Source organism: Puntigrus tetrazona, chromosome 18 (assembly GCF_018831695.1).
Source record: "Puntigrus tetrazona isolate hp1 chromosome 18, ASM1883169v1, whole genome shotgun sequence".
NCBI lineage: Eukaryota > Metazoa > Chordata > Actinopteri > Cypriniformes > Cyprinidae > Puntigrus > Puntigrus tetrazona.
In genome coordinates, this window is record NC_056716.1 from 2,014,410 (window position 1) to 2,034,084 (window position 19,675).

At 38.3% G+C, this 19,675-nt stretch overlaps 2 protein-coding genes across 3 annotated transcripts; both read left to right on the forward strand.

The window, feature by feature from the left end:
• The first annotated feature begins 662 nt into the window (after positions 1 to 662).
• Positions 663 to 5,648, forward strand: ankrd34c (ankyrin repeat domain 34C). Of its 2 annotated transcripts, none has more exons than XM_043264101.1 (2): positions 663 to 906; positions 2,048 to 5,648. In XM_043264101.1, the coding sequence occupies exon 2, from the start codon at positions 2,097 to 2,099 to the stop codon at positions 3,690 to 3,692; it is 1,596 nt and encodes a 531-aa protein (XP_043120036.1). In that variant the 5' UTR covers positions 663 to 906; positions 2,048 to 2,096; the 3' UTR covers positions 3,693 to 5,648. The 2 variants fall into 2 exon arrangements, with proteins under 2 accessions (XP_043120036.1, XP_043120035.1); XM_043264100.1 differs by having other exon boundaries at positions 2,066 to 5,648.
• Positions 5,649 to 8,260: 2,612 nt separating this feature from the next.
• idh2 (isocitrate dehydrogenase (NADP(+)) 2) lies at positions 8,261 to 19,661 on the forward strand. Its single transcript, XM_043264425.1, has 11 exons — positions 8,261 to 8,450; positions 14,342 to 14,433; positions 15,249 to 15,414; positions 15,572 to 15,732; positions 15,821 to 15,964; positions 17,232 to 17,368; positions 17,577 to 17,728; positions 17,967 to 18,079; positions 18,828 to 18,925; positions 19,039 to 19,131; positions 19,282 to 19,661. Exons 1-11 carry the CDS (start codon positions 8,339 to 8,341, stop codon positions 19,364 to 19,366), a joined length of 1,353 nt encoding a protein of 450 aa, XP_043120360.1. The 5' UTR covers positions 8,261 to 8,338; the 3' UTR covers positions 19,367 to 19,661.
• The last annotated feature ends 14 nt before the right edge of the window (positions 19,662 to 19,675 follow it).

Below are 19,675 nucleotides of genomic sequence, written 5' to 3' on the forward strand. Positions count from 1 at the left end.
GATAGATAGATAGATAGATAGTAAATAATGGACATTTGAACTGGTCCAATCACAAGAACATGTGTGCTATTGTTAACCTAATCAGTACTATATCCTATTAAAATGCTGAGCATGTTACATCAAAGAATGATTTTATCTTGTCGTGATAACAATTTGTGTGATGAACATTATAAAATGGCAGAATCGAAAATATACTAATAAAACCACACAAAATCAGCATTTGTGTATAATGCAAAACATCCAACCCAGTACTGATTTAATTTTCACACAGTCTAACTGGACGGAAATGTCTTTGGTTATATGATCTGATTCTGAAAAAACAAAACAAAACAATGCAATCTGTATTACAATATGTATTGTTTTTTTGTTTTTAAATGTAGCCTATATATTTAAAAAATAGTTCAATTAAACACTATCCACTAACTAAATATGCACCAGCCTGTCATGCGAATTTGGTTCCTTATCCCGAAGTACAAAAACTGCTTAAAAAAATGTCTTGAAAAATGTTTATTTATTTGTGCTCATCATGACAACATATGACAGGTTCACACCAGACCCGATTTATTTTTGTATATTCTGACGTCAATCAGATTCACGTTTCATTCACGAAGTGAAAAGGGGGGAAGTTATTTATAACCTCAACGTCTTGGTGTTATCCTCGGGTGCGCAAACAGGAATGTAGCGATTGGACTGGTCTCTTGCGTTTCAGTAACAAAAGCAGTGGCGCTGGAGCGTCGTTGTGGCTGCGCGCTACGACTGAACCTAAAATAGGACAGTTCTGTTGGGTCTGAACTAAATAACTACACGAGCTGCGCGGAGAAACTATGCCTCTCCATAGCTTGTAGAGAATATTGGAGAGCATTACTGTGGACTTACTCTACCATGATAAACCTGTGCGTCAACCAGGTAAGGACATTTTATAACTTAATCTATTTAGGAGTCCAATTACCTTAGAAACGCATTAAACGCTTGGACTAATTGTCTTATATTTTTCCTATTAAATGAGTGTGATGCAATGTGTCTGATAACGTTACAACGTTAAACGAAACTACATTTTGGGGAACTCGCAATCGCATGCACACAAATACTTTTAAGATAATGGAAAATACAATCGGATACGGAAAGACAATGGCTCTGATTTACAAAGAGGTAGATACAACTGCATATGGAATTATAACTTATAAAAATATGAGAGAGGGTTTGTTCCCAGAGCGCGCATCGCAGATGTTTACTGATCTTTCTCATGCTCTCAGGACCATGGACAGTGCCAACCCATTAACGCTGTGATCACCCGAAGACGCAAATAAATAACATGAAGCATTTTTGTTTCATTCGTACTTAATTAAAATGCTTTATTAACGCTTTAATTCCGTCACGCTATTTCCGCGTTCAACATCACACACAACCAGCGAAGTTAAACCTGATCAAAACCCTTCTTGCTTTTTAATATGTCCATATAATTTCAAACGGCTATCAAATTATAACAGCACCAAAAAGAAGGGGGGAAAAAACGACTGAATACACTGTTTGAACCGAGAACAGGACTATTCGTGCCAAAGCAACGGCTTTACAAACAATCTATTAAACAGCTACAGAAACAACAATAATTAAAAAACGATAAAGTAAGATTCGTTTATTTAATAACGACGTTGAATGGAAGCATTTTGCATTTTTATCACTATAGTCAATTCTGATAAACATTTATAGCCTAAATAAAATTTGAGAACAGTCACTGATAAAATCAGCTTAAAGATTCATATAAAGAAATGTTTTGATATACATTTCAGACATTTGCATCGCATTTCGACAAAAAAAAACATGCAAATTTAAAGTTCCATTTGCACCTGATCCACCTGTCAGTTCAGCGTCTCTTCCAATAACTCATTGCTGTGCATTCAGGCTGCCACCTGGTGGCTCTTCAAAACAAACAGCCTAGTGATTTCATGCAAGGTTTAACACATCACCATCACCTTTTTCTGTCTCTAAAACTAAAAGTGTTTGTGACATGGACATGTCTCTGGGATCTGTTTGATGGCTGTAGCAGCAGTCTGCTCTTGCCTTGCAGGACTGAGGCTGATTTGGGTCCAGTCTGGGTGATGGCTGACGTGCTGGAGCTCAGGACAGATGGGAACTCTCTGCTGAAAGCAGTGTGGCTTCGGCGTTTGCGCCTTACAAGGCTTCTCCTGGAAGGTGGAGCCTACATCAATGAAAGCAACGATCGTGGAGAGACGCCACTCATGGTGGCCTGCATGTCCAAACACTCTGACCAGCAGAGTGTCAGCAAAGCTAAGCTCGTCAAGTACCTTCTGGACAACAAAGCTGACCCTAATATTCAAGACAAAGCAGGGAGGACAGCCCTTATGCATGCATGCAGCCACAGGGCAGGACATGAGGTGGTCTCACTTCTACTGACCAACGGGGCTGATCCAAGCCTGGAGGACCGCCATGGATCTTCTGCTTTAGTGTACGCTGTCAATGCAGATGATAAAGAAACCCTAAAAGTTCTCCTTGATGCCTGCAAAGCCAAAGGCAAGGAAGTCATCATCATTACCACTGACAAATCGCCATCTGGAACCAAAACAACCAAGCAGTACCTGAATGTCCCTCCTTCTCCAGAGTTGGATGAGAGGACCTCTCCAGCACCATGTGCCTCACCATCAGAAATAGATCTTCACGCGTCGCCATCTCCCAGCAAAGAAGAGGAAAAAGACACTGTATTCAATTTTCAAACTAAATTTAAGTCAACCTCAAACACAGCAGCCAAACTTTCCAATGGATTTACATCCCCTAGTAAGAAGCCAGTGAATCCCAAGCGGGCTCGTCTACCCCAGTTGAAACGTCTACAGTCAGAGCCTTGGGGTCTGATCGCCCCCTCTGTCTTGGCGGCGGCAAATGAAGAAAGCAAAAGAGCCAACTCGGATGAAGATGTCGTCGCAGGTATCAATGGACTGAGTCTGTCCAAAAGAGGCACTTTATCCCGACATAACAGTGTGGATGGAAAAGATATCTTGTTTCCGATGGTGGGAGATCAGACCACAAAAATCTCGCCAACTTCATCCCTTCCGACATCTTCCAAGGCCTCCTATGAGAGATCGCTGGCTCAGCACCAGCCCCTCGCACGACGTAGCACTGTCCCCACGGAGCAGGAGGGCTCTGGGGTAAACCTGGGGCCAGTTAGCCTCAGAGACACAGTGCACCGAAGGAGACTGGGGAACGAACACTATGACTCAGACTCCCAGCTGTACTCAGATTCCAGCATGCTAGACTCTCCTAAGGCACCTCTGGAGAGGAGGAAGCTCAATACGTCCCCTCTTGCTATGCTTACAGGTTCACGAGAGTCCTTGGACAGCAATCCCAGTACCTCTTCACCTAGCACAGCCAGATGCAGAGCACCTGGCCTACTGGAACGGCGAGGCTCTGGAGCGCTATTGCTGGACTATATATCCCACACCCGCCCAGGTCACCTTCCCCCGGTAAACGTCAACCCTAACCCTCCGATTCCAGATATAGGGGCAAGCAGCAAACCCTCATCGCCACTCGCAGCAGGTATCAGACCAATAGCTCCCGTAGCACCCAACTCACCAAAGAGAGGCAACCTCAGGACGAAGAAGAAGCTTGTCAGAAGGCACTCTATGCAAGTGGAACAGATGAAGCAGCTTTCAAACTTTGAAGAGCTCAATCATCAATCATGAAACTCAGTCTATGTAGATGTAGCAACTGTAACATCGTAAATATACGTCTGAGATTTTGGACAATGTTAAGGCAGGTGGAAAACAGGTGGTATTAGTAATAGAATTTTAGCTAGTTAGCATTGAATGTAGCCATTTAGGGCAAAGCGATATTGCATCAAGATGTTAATCTACTTGCTAGTTTCAAATAGCAAGCAACTGAATACTAAACTCTCTAACGAGAAAAAAAAGAAGAATACATCAAATGCCACAGATGCATAAAAAGCTTATTGTCTATAAAAAGTATTTAAAGATGCAACCTAGCTGTTAAAGGTTAGTTTAGATTTAATATATGATGTAACGTTAGAGTGGAAGCTTAGAAAGCCACTTCCTACCATCCACAGAACTCATTTTCAAAATAAATGTAGATGGAAATGGGATTTACAACAGTTACAAAAATACAACAAAGAAGTGTGCAATTTTCCATTCCGCAACAAAGGTAGTGTTTGTCCTCTTAAAGAGTAGGTGAGAGAGTGTGCTATTATTCTCTTGCGTATGAAGATTGAATTTGACAGCTAGTTCTAAGCGTGGCTCTACTGCTGAAAACACAAACAGAGACAGAAATATCTGTATATCTTCAAAGTCTAGACATCTCTCCGTGAGATTCATTAAGGCAGACAGGAGAGTGAATGCAAAACTGGACTGTCAAGACGGAGCAGAGAGGTCACCAGATCATACCCATTAAAAGAGAGCATTCCATTGGCTCCTGATTATAAAGCCGTAAGTCCTGCAAGAAACGGTTGAGAACTGTAGCAAGAAAAAGGAAATTTTTTTTTTCTCTAATCACTATACATACAATATGTTAGCTTTTTTAATGTTGATGTTAATAATGCCTCTGTGCAGATGTATCATTACATGCATATCTTATGTAGATTCTGTAAGAAATACTGACCATCTGTGAGCTAATTATAGGGGAATATGTCTCTTGTAATTGATTACATCCTACATCAGTTGCAATAATACATGCAACATTACAAGCTTAATTATTACTTACTCCTTAAAGCAAAGACGATTCATATAGTCGTAGAGCCCTTAGATAACCTTGCTAGGTTGACAGCCTTTACATATATAAAATGTCAGTTCGTTCCATGATGAGTTCAAGAGATTGAATGTTTGTAGCTAATTAGTGTATAGTGCCTTTGAGGGAGAGCAAAAGGTGTTCTGCATCACAGATTACTTTTAATAAAATATTATTAAGCAGCATTCGAATCACAATATTAAAATCGGTATGCTGCAAGTAAGAAATAGCATAACGATGACGACAAAAACGGCTAAAGTAATACTTCTATCACAGCCTATCATAATATATTTAGATAAAGTCTGTAGCGGAACATGCCTTGTGATAAACCAATGACTATTGTACAGACAAATGTGAACGTAGGTGTATCCATTTGTCAGCCAATGTTATGCGGTAGAACTAATGTGCCCATGTTACTTTTTGTGCAAATGCAAAGTACTTCAGATTCATTGCTGCTATAATGTTGAAGAACCACTTGACTGCGTAAGGCTGTCAAATAATAAATGTTCTGTAGTACTAGAGTTAGCTGGCTAACTCCTCACTCATTTTCCCTGATTAAAGACATAAGCAATCAACAGATGAATTTAGACTTGGTCTGTGATTATTTAATACGCTATTTGACGTAAATATATGGGAGAATAATAATAATTATTTTAATATTAATAACAACACTTTGTAGTTCATAACTGCTGGCATTCATGCAATTCAATAGTAAAAAATTAAGAGTTCAATTCAAATTATTAACGAGCCCCAAATGAAACCATGTGAATAGGTTTTATCACAACTGTCTTATATTAAAACTGTGAGGCATACTATCGGTTGCGCTCATGTTTACATTGTTTGATGCATAGTATTTTTGTATGTAGTTTCTTGTATATTTTGAATAAATGTCTGTAACAATATGTAAAATCTTACTGGTCTTTCTAATCTCAAAGTCTGAAATATCAAATGACCCGAAAGCACCTGTTATTTTAAGCAGGAAAATGGTGCAGGATTCTGTCATTCTTCTGCTCCTATAGGACCTAGTGGTTTAGAGGAGAAGTCTCTGTGGTCATAAAAAAGTAAAAATTTGTAGGATAAATTGATTGCATATTTCAGGGGTGTAACAACGCAGACGTCTTGAGAGACGAGACCCCTACCTGTACTGGTTTCTTTTTCCTGTCGTTGGGAATCTGAGTACATTAACGGATCGTAGAAAATCCTCTTCCAAAGGTAGGCCTTTTCTGGGCTCTAAGCATTTGAATGACACTAGGATGCACGCTGCACATGGAAAGCCTGAAAGGGTGTTGCAAAAACTAATAACGTCTGACGTCTTCCTGTCAGCTTGAACATGTTCACAGACAGAATCGTCACTCACTAACTCATTTATTTTTTGCTTGTTTTTCACATAGTTTCCTGTAAACCCTGTTTACTCTGAGCGCTGTGCGTTAAAATCCCTGGATAACCTATGGTATTAGGTTTAGCATTTACTATATTTACGTTATGAGTAATTGTCGACTGAGCTGACTCCTCGGTTATTCATAGTGCTCCTAAAGCGGTAATTCCATAAATATTGTTGTAAAACGTCTTATTAACTGCTGTATGTATTTAAACTGTGGTGTTATAAACCACTAGAAAGGGATGTTTGCTATGGGTGATAAAATGACTCAATGCAAATAATCTAGCACAGACAACTCACAATGCTGGACGTGTGACAACATATACTACAGTGAACTAAAATAATCACTGTAGGTGTATGAAATTTTAGTATGTTATAGTACATAATCATTATGAACTAAACTCGAAAACCTTTTCATCGTCTTCTCCCAAAAAAAGAATAATGAGTTCTTACTGACCCCTGGTGGACATACAGTTTTAGCATCTTTCCTCTAAATGTATATAATACATCAGATTATATGACGATCTCAGTGTGACACAAATTTGTTCTTACTATAAAAACGCACACCTTAGAAACAAAGAATATTGTTGGAATAATTACTTTTTCTAGACTATTAAACTTTGTACTGTATATTGTTATATTAACATATATTGAACTATCACACCTATCTACACACTTTTAGTAATTCTTTTTTTAAACTAAAGCTTTCAGAAATGCAAGATGCAAAACAAACTGAATTCTAATTCTATTAACTTACTAGCATTAATACTCTAACATTAACTCCACTAGATGGCACTATAAATGTATAATAATAATAATAATAATAATAATAACAATAATAATTATTATTATTATTGTTATACATTTTTTTATCATTATTACTATAAAATGATGTCTGATGAAGACTTTTTGCACATTGTTATTCCTGCCCTAAACTGTCATTATAACCACATGACAGAATGTTATCATCAGTACCACGTTGTTCTGTTGTTAATAATTATAAGTACAGAGCAGTAATTCAATGGTGGTGAACCGGTTCCAACCGTGAAAATAATTGGATATTTTTTGGCTTTGACCTAAGAAGAGTGAGTACTGTAAGCAGATCAACACTGTAGAGTAAACAGTTGACTGTGAACTACACACGTTTCAGACCTCTGAATGATAACAGAGGTCATGTTGACATGTAGGTCAGTGGAGCAATATTTGCACGCTGAATTTCAGAATGACATAGTCTAGACTCGATAATATGATAACAAGACATACTATGAAATTTTTCTAAATTTAACTGTTTCCTTGTCAAAATCATGTGAAACATCTGAGAAATTAAGACTTAAAATGCTGACTTATTCATCACAAACCCTGATCGTATTGATAATGTCAACACTGTCTAATTTCAACAAGCACTGAGACTGTGAATAAATAATTGTGTGCAATCTTAAATATTTTTATTTAATTATATGCATATATTTCACGTGTAGGGTACATGAAAAATGTAATAAGTATAAAACTGAACGTGGCATAATAGTATTTGTCAGTGACACTCGTGTGGTATAATTTTAAAGGATACAAGAACTCAACCTTCAACGACTCAGACAGCCCAGCTTATGCACCTTGAAGTGACCTGCAGTAGCTATACGGCGCATGCGCAGACTGCGCACCTCCCATTCTTTCACCCAGTATGGTAACCCAACCCGTCTAAAATTAGCGGGGCTGCTCAGCAACCAGACAGCGGAATGTTATCTGCCTGTTCTGTGTCGTTTAGAAAGTCTGTTATCCTATATGTCAAAATCATGAATAAAACACCACAAATGTTTACACCACAAAAAGGTACTATGCAGGAATGAAATTGAAAGTATTTTCTTATTTATTTTTTCCAAAAATAAGAGTGAAAATTGGGACATTCATCAAAAAAACCCCGGAGATAACCTCTGACGACCGTAAAGGGTTAACTGAAAATGAAAGGGAACGTGCCAACGATGCGTTATCAAAAGTCACCGGTGGAACATCGATGTGTTGCTTATTCAAATATGATTGGCCATTCACCGCATCGATGATTTTTAGTCCTGACCCCGTGTAATTGTGACGTCGGGCTCAGAGACGGAGGCGGAGAAGAGCTACGTTTATTGCTGTATGCTCCGATTCATTCGACCCTTCCTTCGACCGGATTAAAGTCGGGCAGCAACCTCTAGTGTTTTCGGCGAGAAAAAAAAAAACATGGCAGGTTACTTGAAGGTCCTCAGCTCTCTCACTAGGTCCGCGGCCACTCTATCCAAATCCCCCGCCGTTCTTGCTCCAGCTTCTTGCCAGAGTTTGCAACAGAGGAACTGTGAGTTTTCCGCTTCCACAATTGTCTATAGATGTGTCAATATAAAGCCGCATTAACCGGCGCTTTAACGCCGGCTAATGCTTATCTGAGACGACGCGCTTTTAAATGTAACTCTCCTTTCGCCCCTGCCACATACCTCGTGCGTGTATCGGGAAACGCCGGCTGCGGACCGTCGCGTTTCTTTCAGCTAGCTTGCACGTTTCCATCTCGTCGCGGTTTCGCCACAACAGAACGCTATTTTCTCGATGACGTTGTACGTGCAGCGGGAATCACGCGCGGCTGCAGAAGTCGCGCTCCTTTGTTCGCCTAAACATGCATCTTAAATAAAGCGCAACATTAACGACACGTTAGCTTCGTTCAAGCTATCGCGTTTAAGATGCAGTTTTTTAAAAGCGAACCCTGTCTTCGTAACGTTATCGCCCGCTTGAACAATTCGACCGCGTCGTCGGAGAGTCGCTCGAGTGTATTTTTGGCGTGTGAATCGCCCGGATGGGCTGCTCACAAGGACTGCGGAGTGACTTATGAAACCATTCGCGCCGAAAGCACTGCCGCAAAATTGATCACAAACATGTAACCGAATAGCTTTGTGATGTAAAATAATTTGGTAACCGGTTATTATGAATGTTCGTGCGGTTTTATGTCCGTTTTGCTTGTACTGCGGTATGAAATAATTTCAAGGTCAGTCGGCCTGGTCAGTACCTCTTATTTTTGTGCAGACCACGAAGATAAAGATGTAAATGACCAGCAAGCACTTTATCTATTTTGGGCATAATATCCGACTGCTGCACCATAGCGCGTTATTTTTTTTACCCTAGTTTTATATGCCCTATTTGTTATGGCGGCTGCATTGATTTAAATGTCCTGTTTGATGCAGCAACTGAACTAACGTTTGGACTTACTGATAGACTGTGGCTTATCTTCTGAAACACGCATCTTAGGGTGTTACTTTCAAACGGGGACAAGTGAAGGGCAGAACTTTACACACAACTTTGAAATGAATTAGTGTCTGGTCCTGACAGACACTAGCTGTCCTTCTGTGTTAGGTAATCAGTTGTCATGGAGGATTGTCCGAATGTTGGTGGTTTACTTGGCTTACACTAGCACTCATGTCCTCGGGGTCACCTTTACACTTTACTGTGAATGGGTTAGTCCTAATTAACGCCGATGATCATTCATCCAAGAATGATTGCATGATAGAAACAACCTTTTGCACTTGAGGAATACCACACTAAAACATTCATACTGCCAAGTTTATTAGAAGGCGTGAGGCTTTGGCACTTATGACGGTTGTGTTAGCATGCCTTGTTCCCCAAGGCGTTTTGGGTGATTATGGGTCTTCCATTGAGCTTCTAATATAGGTGAAGTGTCAGCCACAGTTTATGCAACGCCTGGTGGTCTTGTATCAAGAAGATGCCTTGCATTTCAGAAAGGCTTTATTGACATCAGTTCAGGCACAATGCCAAGCACACTTGCATGTTCTCTCTCATTAAAGTCACAAGGTTGGATTTGACTTTTGCCAAGAGGTTTTATGGGTTGTAAGGAGAGCCTACAAGCCCACAGTACTTATTCATTAACCCCCATGACATTTTCTGAAGCTGACTAGACCCTATTTATGTCTGAATATATAGTTTTGCAATATGTATTATAATCTTTATATATGTTTTATAAAGATTTGGCCTTTTGAAGTTTTGAGTCATTTTTCAGAGAAGCATCTGAACATCTGTTTTTTTTCTCTCAAACTGAGCTGGTTAGCCATTTTTATTTTTAGTCCCTCTGTGGTACAGCATCTTCATAAAATGTCTAATTTAAAACACTTTCTCTCCGGGTCACTCTTGACTCTGCTTTTGTAGATCGTCTGTAAGGAAAGTATAGGATGATTTGTTCAATTGATTTGTGTGCACTCCATGTTTTTTTTTTTTGTTTGTTTGTTTTTTCTCTTTAACTACTGACCTCTAAGTGTGGAGCACAAGTGTACACTTATGTTTGCAAATGTCCTTGACAACTGAAAATCACAGGGTCATGTGGTAGTGATTGCTTGCTATGTGATATGCTGACCACATGCTTTGTGTAGAGGCTTGGATACACATGGGTTGACTTGGCCTTTTCCTTTTAGTTATAAGATTTAAAAGGAATAGTCTGCAAACAAGTTTGTCGTTTGGAATGGTTTATTGTCATTAAGGTAACATGTTACTTTGTTTACTTTGAAATGCAAAGTAGCTTTTTTTTGTGAAGATCATTTATAGAAATGTGGAGATAAATATAGAAGTGTTAATAATGAATTCAGAAATGTTGCAAGTTAATGTTATTGAATGGCAAATAAGTCAAGTAATTAATGAAAGTTTAAGTCAAAAAAACTTTGCAAGTCAAGTTATTGTCAATTTTTTATTTTACTTTGGAGGTACAGAAATGAAATACTGTGGCTTTAGGAACTGTGGTGCAGTTATAAACACGTAATAAAATATTAATAACTAAATACTCATACAGACTGCAAATGTTTTAGCTGTAGCTTATTTATTTGCCAAGGGTACATTAAAAAATTTATAATAATTTACATTTATAATTTTACTAAATATTTGCTGTTCATTTGAGCTTTCTATTTATCAAAAACCAGAAAAAAGTATCCCATGTCCACGAAATTAAGCAGCACAACTGCTTTAAAAACTGCTAAAAGTATGTATTGGAAAGATTTCTGAAGGACCATGTGACATGAAGACTACAGTAAAGGCTGCTGAAAATCAGCTGTGCTTCCACAGAAATTATGTTTAAGCATTTAGTAATACACATTTTTATTATTGTTCCTGCATGCATCACAAATGATTTAAATTTAGGTTAAGAATTATTGCTCTAAAAGTAAACGTCAGAAGCTACTATTTCTATTTAAACATACTTATAAAAGGTACCTAAAATCGGTAATGTGGCTCCAGCTTCATTCTAGTGCAGTACAAGAGTATCATCCATTGTACTGTAGTGTAGGAGTAAAGTGGCAGTGTGCTATTTTACGCTCAATACTTGTGAAGCACGTTATTTTATCACATTCAATTTGCCAGTAAGAATAACTCAAGTCCACTGGATTGTAGATCACATGATCTTGTTCAGCATTCTTTGCCGATTCTATTTCCCACTGGATTAGATTTCTCAGAAATTCAAAGGAAACGTGAACTATCCGCAGTCCATCATGGCACGTCAGTTCATGCCGCAGCTCAGCATAAATGTATTGTTCATGGGAGGATCGTTCACTGTGCAGATGGCTGTGGTGTTGTTAGAAACAGGGCATTGAAGCATTCTTACATAATCCTGCCCATATACTCCTCCTCCCCCCCCCCCTTTAGCACGCTGTCCCAGCGCCTGTGACTAGTGAGAGGATCCTTTTCCCCAGGATTCCCTGTTTATGTAATTTCTGTTTTTGAACCCAGTCAGGTTTCAAGCGAAAGGCCTTACCCATAATGCACTTTTGGTTGACACAGCTGTGATGAGTAGTAACTATATCTGAACGATGGTTTTTCTTGCCCTTCTGTAGCTTAACGGTGGCGTTCTGGTGTATGTTAGCCTAAAAATCTTGAATTTGCTGAAAAGAAATGCTCTCATCTTTTATAGATGACTTTTATATTAATCTTTTATATAAGCACACGTTGCATAAAACATGCTAAATATTTGATTATATTTTCTTTGTATTTGACTTTATATGTCATTCTGCAATGGAACATGATTGAAATGTTCAAAGGGTCTGAACTTTGACTTGATGGACGTGACCTTTGGCTGCTGAAATAGATTGAAGATGTAGTTTATAGAGTGTTACATCAGTGGAGTATGGTAAATGTGTTACCCACAGTGCTTATAAAGGTGATTATGCCCTGCTTTATTGACAGCATTTTGTCTTTTTATGAACTCTTTCACTGTTTTTGACAGCATCGCCGACTCTTAAGATGGAGTGGCTCTCTACATGAAGCAGGAACTTGGCAAGTGCAACAAAGTCACTTGACTTCCCCTCCTTCCTCTGTTTTGTCCCCACCGAAAGAGGAGGAGATGGAGATGACCTCTACTTTCTTGCTTTTAGCGGGAACAGTGGCAAAAAAGGTGTTAGAAACCCTAATAGAAGACATTTAATTCATGAAATTGCTGCAAATTGGTTCTAGGAGTGGGTGGTATGAGTCATTTTTATGTCTTTATCATTCCTTCATGCTTTGGAAACACCCTAGGTAAATGACGTGTTGGACAATAACAGCATAGATCTTTTTTTGTAATAAATTTGCACTGATAATGGGCAACACAACTATTGAATTCAGTATACAGAAAAATATTAACTAAGAACTTTTTAAAGCACCTCTAAATGGTGCTCTAATTGGTCTGTTATCTATTAACCTTAATTGGCAATTAGCCAGTAAAGCTGTGGAAGTGGGCTGACCCTGTAATCTTTAAAAATGAAACCTGGGCCAGTTTAATCCAGTAATCAGGCATTATAGCTGCCAAAGGCAGTATGTCTGGTTGTCAGATGTTTAGATTGCCATTATTATGCAATCATTATTGCAGTTCTTCAACGATAATTGCAACTAACTTCAGATTTATGATAAGGGTTTATGCTCATTTTGTCTAAAACTTTGCCTAGGGTGTTTAAAAAGGCACTACGTATGTGAAATAACCATGTGTTAATGCCTTTTTTTTAGTATCTTTGTAACGAGTTCAGATGGTGTACTGTTTTTCTGTCAAGCCTTAACAGGAAGTAACAAATCCACAGTGAAAAATGTGCCGCAAATACAAATATTAAGATATTTGGTTACAAGATTATAGGTCCTAAAATGGTCAGTGGATTGATTTTGTTTTATTTTATTTTTATTTTTCCATATTTAAAAGTTTGGGGTTGGTAATTTTTTTTTTAAATCTCGTATGCTCGGAGAGTCTGTATTTATTTAAAACAAACAAAAAAACAGTTAATCCGTAATGTGAAATACTCAAATTTAGCTTGACTTTTTTTATATATTATAAGTGATGTCACTTGATCCTTCAGAAATCATTAATATGCTGATTTGGTGCTCAAGGAGTCTTCCTTTTTACTGTTAAAAACTGAAGGCTTACTATTTTTAAAAAAAAAAAAAAAAAAAAAAAAAAAGTGAGGCATTTTTCTAAATTCTATGAAGAATGGAAACTTCAAAAGAGCACCATTTATTTAAAACAGTAAATGTTTGATATATTTAATGCAATCTTGCTGTTGGGTTGTTTTTCATAATAATAATAATAATAATTGTTTTTCATTCATAATAATAATAATTTCATAATAATTTTCAGTAATAATAAAGTAAACAAATATTCCACATATTAAAAGTTTGTTTTATAGCAAAAGCATATAACTCCTCTCAGCTAGCACGTCTTTTGTAAGTGAAACTAGCCTTGTCACCTGACCTGAATACAGCATGCTGATTCGCTAAAAAGGACTTATCGACTTCTGTTCAAAAAGGGTGCTTGTTGGCTTCTGCAGTAAAACCTGAACACAGTCATGATGGCTTGAAAGCAGACAATGCAAGCTTCTTTTTTTTTCCAAACAAAACGTGTTTAGGCTTCAGATTGCACTATAAGTAGAGAATAATGCACGGCAATCAGCTTGTGTTTTTTGAAAGTGGTGTTTATCGTCTGCAGTGGCAAAGAGCACCGTAAAAGTTGACAGTGTCAGCATAAATTACATTTTATTGGTAGCGATGTTCAATGTTTTTTTGCAACCAGAACTCCGAACGCCTACTAGGTGGCTGCTGGTGTGAATGGGGCTTTATATGTCTTTATTATCCTCCTCGTTGAGGAACCACTAATTTTAGGTTCTTACGAGTGGGAAGAAACAATCCCTCATTCAGACATAAATATAAAAAATGGGCTGATAAAAAGATTGTTTTTGTTTTATTTGACAGATGCCGATAAACGTATCAAGGTGGCACAGCCGGTGGTGGAGATGGACGGAGATGAGATGACCAGGATCATCTGGGAGTTCATCAAAGAAAAGGTGCTTAAACGCCAAGCTTGTGAGTGACTGAGAGAATGAGGGGGAGGGAAGCAGTGTCTGTCTAGTCTATTTTTAAAATGGTGACACACACACACATACTCACCGAAAGGAACATAATGCGGGAGGGAAAGATGTAGAGGGCAAAGGAAAGAGAGAAACAGAAGAGTGAGAAGCCTAGACAGGCACAGACAGAAAGAAAATTGGGTTAGACAAGAGTAGAAAGACAAAAGGAGATGGAAATTGGAAAGGGAATGTGACAGTGTCTCTTGGGAGAATTAAACAGACATGGAGAGAGCGGAGGAGTGATTGGCGTGTTACGCAGATCTCCTTTTTTTAAAAGGCAGTGTGATAGGCTTACTGGATGAGTGTTTACGCGTGAAGACCGGGAGATTACGGCCGCATCACGCAGGGGCAGGGCCAGTGTTGAGGTCATTCTCACCGACTGGCCGTCTGCCTCCTGAGAGAGACGGCAGATGGTGGTGCTGACGTTCAACAAGCTGAAACTATTCTGCCAATTCTGTGGAGATTCAGAATGGGCTCATTATTTATTGCCAAAAAAAACAATGCCATTAATCCAGAGATTGTTATAACTATGGCACGTAGGCTCAATCAGAATATAAATGATCACGCGTGGCGTAATTTATAGGGCGAATGTGGAATTTTTGCATCATCAAAAGCGCTGGGAGCAAGTGTTTTTGAAAAATTAAATCACCTTTTTAGGATAAAATAAAACCACCAAATAGCTTGCTTTACTATATTTAATCTTTGTTTTGAGAATGACTGTTTTATCTTTAACTCAAAATTGTTGTGTTCAGCTCATTCTGAACAATGTGGATGTGGAGCTGAAGTACTTTGACCTGGGTCTTCCTTACCGTGACCAGACTGATGACCAAGTCACAATCGACTCTGCTTTAGCTACCCAGAAATACAATGTTGCTGTGAAATGTGCCACCATTACACCTGACGAAGCTAGGGTCGAAGGTAGGACATACCTCAGCAGCATGCTGCACAATTTACCCATACTGACATTATTAACATTAGCTGATAACTGATCTAGTTTGTACTTCCTTTCAGTATATGTATTTTTACATATGTTTGTGCATTGTGATAATCTTTTGTCATAATTTACACATGACAGAGTTCAAGCTGAAGAAAATGTGGAAGAGCCCTAATGGAACCATTAGGAACATTCTGGGTGGCACTGTCTTTCGTGAGCCAATCATCTGCAAGAACATTCCTAGACTTGTTCCTGGCTGGACACAGCCCATCACAATTGGTAGACATGCCCACGGTGACCAGGTCTGCTTTTTTAAGAATAAAAATCTTATTTTTTTTCCCCAGTGTGTTCTTATTCCCACTGAACTGTAAACATCTTGTTGATTTGCAGTACAAAGCATCAGACTTTGTAGTGAGCCAACCAGGCAAATTCAAAATGGTCTTCTCTCCAGCCGATGGAAGCAAAGCCAAGGAGTGGGATGTGTTCGATTTCCCCGGTGGTGGCTGTGGAATGGGAATGTATAATACTGACGAGGTCGGTGCACATATGCATATCTTTTTTTTTCTTTTCTTTTTTTTTAACACCGAAGGAGCATCAAAGATATCATAAACAACCTGCGAAAAGAACAATAACTCCTTTCTTCTTACCCACAGTCATGAAAAAAATAAAAAAAAAAACTTTGAAAGTGTACTTTCCTTCACAAACTATTAAAAAAAACACAAATCTAAAGATATAAGTATCTATAAAGCTATTATCAATTTTGTGATCAGTAATTATTTTTCTAATATTTTGATTCAGCAAGGTATAATTAAATTGACCAGAATGAACTGTAAGGACATGTCTTTTTCAATTCAGCAAAAAAACCATATCAAATTTTTGTTTACTATTAACTAATTTTTAACATGGATTATGGTAACAAACGTTTGAGTACTTTTGCTTGTTAAAGTTTCAAAGGGATAGATTATTATTATTATTTTTTTTTATAAATTAAAACTTAAACCTTGTGACTTGTGAAGACAAAAAATAATTGTTTAAAAGGTGTGGGACCTCTGAATTTTGCACTTCCTGAATTACAGCATGCAAACATGTTAGTGTTCATAGCATTGAAATAAATCCAAATGTGAACTTAAAACAGCATATCTGCTGGGACCTCCTTAATTACCACTGAAAAAAAAAAAATTGGCAAACTGATAAAATGAATTAGAAAAATGTCTTCTTTTTTTTTTTACCTCCGTTAATGAGCTTATACTCTGGTGGTGATCTGTCTTGAATGTGTAAAAATAACACCTTAAATTAAAGACATTTTTAGACCATCTCGTGTATTCAGAGTTTGTATAATTAAAGCCTTTTTGACTCAAATTCTGTTATGTTCTGCACTTACACCTCTGGATGGATGAAGTCTAGATAATAGATGACCTCCCTGAGCTCGTGTACCTGCAGTGAACCCTGATGTCCTCAGGACTTTTTGTTTGTAGTCAGGGGAATGGCCTGTTTGGCTTTACAACAGATGAGGTGTCTGCCTTCAGGCCGCTCAAGAGGTGGTGCTGCTAGTGTCCTCTTTATCCCCTCAAAAGAGATTGACTGAATGAAGTGTCTGTTCATTGTAGGCTGCAAATTGATAGTGCTGAAATTCATTTTTTTTTTTTTTTTTTTTTACACCATTTCCACTTCACATTTGGAGTGAATGATTTTTGCTCACCCTTCGGAAGCACACAGCCAGCATTTCCTAGTAGAATTCCCCATTGTGAAAGTGGAACATCTATTTTCCCGCTTGTGACATTCTGTCTTTCGTCTCTAACAGTCCATCACTGGCTTCGCTCACAGCTGCTTCCAGTACGCCATTCAGAAGAAATGGCCTCTCTACATGAGCACTAAGAACACCATCCTGAAGGCTTACGACGGCAGATTCAAGGACATTTTCCAGGATATCTTTGAGAAGTGAGCAGCAGCATTGGATTTATCAGTGTAGTCGGCACGCTTCTTATTTTCACGCTTCCACCGTGTGTTTTCTATGAGCGTGCGTTGCTGTGTAATTATGAGATTAGCGCTTTGAGATGCTGACACCTGAAACTGTATTTTCTAGTGTAATTTCAGTGCAACATACTGAACCGTCTTTTTTTTTTTTGTTGTTGTATCTTGTGTGTAGAAACTACAAGCCGGAGTTTGACAAGCTGAAGATCTGGTATGAGCACAGGCTCATCGATGACATGGTGGCTCAGGTGCTCAAGTCATCAGGCGCCTTCGTGTGGGCCTGCAAGAACTACGATGGGGATGTACAGTCTGACATCCTCGCTCAGGGTAAATAACATTCATTTACAGCCATCGCACCCATGTTTGTCCAATTAGAACCAGATTTGTTTTATAGTAGTTTTTGGTTTTTAGCACTTCGTCACCATTTACGCTTTGGACTACTTGCAGTCTAAACAAATATGATATGAACTCTAAAGACAGTAAAGAGGAAAATGATGCTACCGAAGCACTTGATGGATAAAGGGGGATATTTGAAATGAACGTGGATGTTGAATATTGTCTGCAGGTTTTGGTTCTCTGGGGTTGATGACCTCTGTGCTGGTGTGTCCTGATGGAAAGACTATCGAGGCCGAGGCCGCTCACGGCACAGTTACCAGGCATTATCGTGAGCACCAAAAGGTTTGTTGAATTTATTATTTAAATAATTTATTTTGCTGTATGAAAATAGTTGAATTTAATTTTGTTTCACGCGCGTTTCATTTAATTGCACACATCACACAATAAAAAAACAAGTAAATAATAGAAATAAGTAGGAGGGTCCACAACTGGATTTTTAGATGCCTTCTGCCATCTTGTGGTGACGGGAAAAAATGACAGCCTTCAACAGCAGCATTTAAACATTTAACTGTTAATATATGTAATATTTATAGAGCACTTGTTATTCTCGCTGTATTTCAGAATATAATATAAATGTATAACTAATAATGTAAATAATTAATTAGCTTAGCCTTTTTTTAAAGACAATATTGATAATATTACCAAATGTTTCTGGAGCACCAAACCAGCATATTAAAATTATTTCTGAAAGATCATGGTACACTCAGGGCTGGAGCGAATGCTGCCAAAATAAATGTTTGTAATTTCTTAATATTTCTGTTTTTAATATTTTTGTGATCAGGTTAATGCAGCCGTTATATAATGTACTGTGGTAATTTAATATTTTACAATGTATTGTAATTCTATAATATTGTCATTAATAAAATGTATTTAAAATGTTAATTTGTAATGTATACATGTGTATTCTGTAATTGTGGGCAAATATTATTTATTTTTAATGCAGTTGCATATCTGTCTGCATTGTAGTAATCGAACTTGCAGCCAAGAGCCAAAGGAATGATCCTAACTGATTTTTAACTTTATTTCAAAGGGAAGGCCAACTAGCACTAACCCCATTGCCAGTATCTTTGCTTGGACCAGGGGACTGGAACACCGTGGCAAACTTGATGGAAACCCAGACCTGATCAAGTTAGTTCATTTATTACTGCCTGTCATTTTGTTTTTAATGTAGCAGCATTCCTAGCATATCTGTCATATTTGAACGGAAGTGTAACTGTTAATCATTGTCTATTGTTGTGCAGGTTCTCTCAGACTCTAGAAAGAGTGTGTGTGGAGACTGTGGAGAGCGGCGTGATGACCAAGGATCTGGCTGGCTGCATTCACGGCCTCGCCAAGTAAGTCAGCAAATTATTCAGACTCTGTTTAATGCCTTTGACCTCCTATTATAGGACTAGCCCCAATGATAAAACCGCTGACATCAGTTGTAAAGGTTTTCTTTAGCTAATGTCTGAAGTCATTAACATTTGTCTTTTGTATGACCACAGCTGTAAGCTGAACGAGCATTACGTCAACACCACAGACTTCCTGGATGCCATCAAGACAAACCTGGATAAGGCTCTGGGCAAATGAAGGACAACAGGCCCGGACACCACGGAGAGTGTCTGTCTTTTTGTACCTCATTTTTAACTTAAAGGTCATGAATACAACGTAACGTATGAAGGGAGGAGTATTAAAAACATAGTGATGTTCCTAGCTGTTCTATTAGCTAATCCTGCTGATGGGTGATCCCATCTCTTCCCGCACCTCCAGGGGTCTATTTTTGTAAGATGAAGTACTGTATGTCAGATACTGTATAAAACCACAGGAGAAAAAGAAAGTTCAAGGGCCATGCGAGAAACCCTCTAATAAATCTCTGCCACCTGGATCCCTGTTTTTGTG

Coding starts and splice junctions, on each gene's coding strand:
- ankrd34c (XM_043264101.1), top strand. CDS start 2,097: ATGGCTGACGTGCTGGAGCTCAGGACAGATGGGAACTCTCTGCTGAAA.
- idh2 (XM_043264425.1), top strand. CDS start 8,339: ATGGCAGGTTACTTGAAGGTCCTCAGCTCTCTCACTAGGTCCGCGGCC. Junction 8,451..14,341: donor GAGTTTGCAACAGAGGAACT/GTGAGTTTTCCG, acceptor TTTATTTGACAG/ATGCCGATAAACGTATCAAG. Junction 18,080..18,827: donor ATTATCGTGAGCACCAAAAG/GTTTGTTGAATT, acceptor TTTATTTCAAAG/GGAAGGCCAACTAGCACTAA.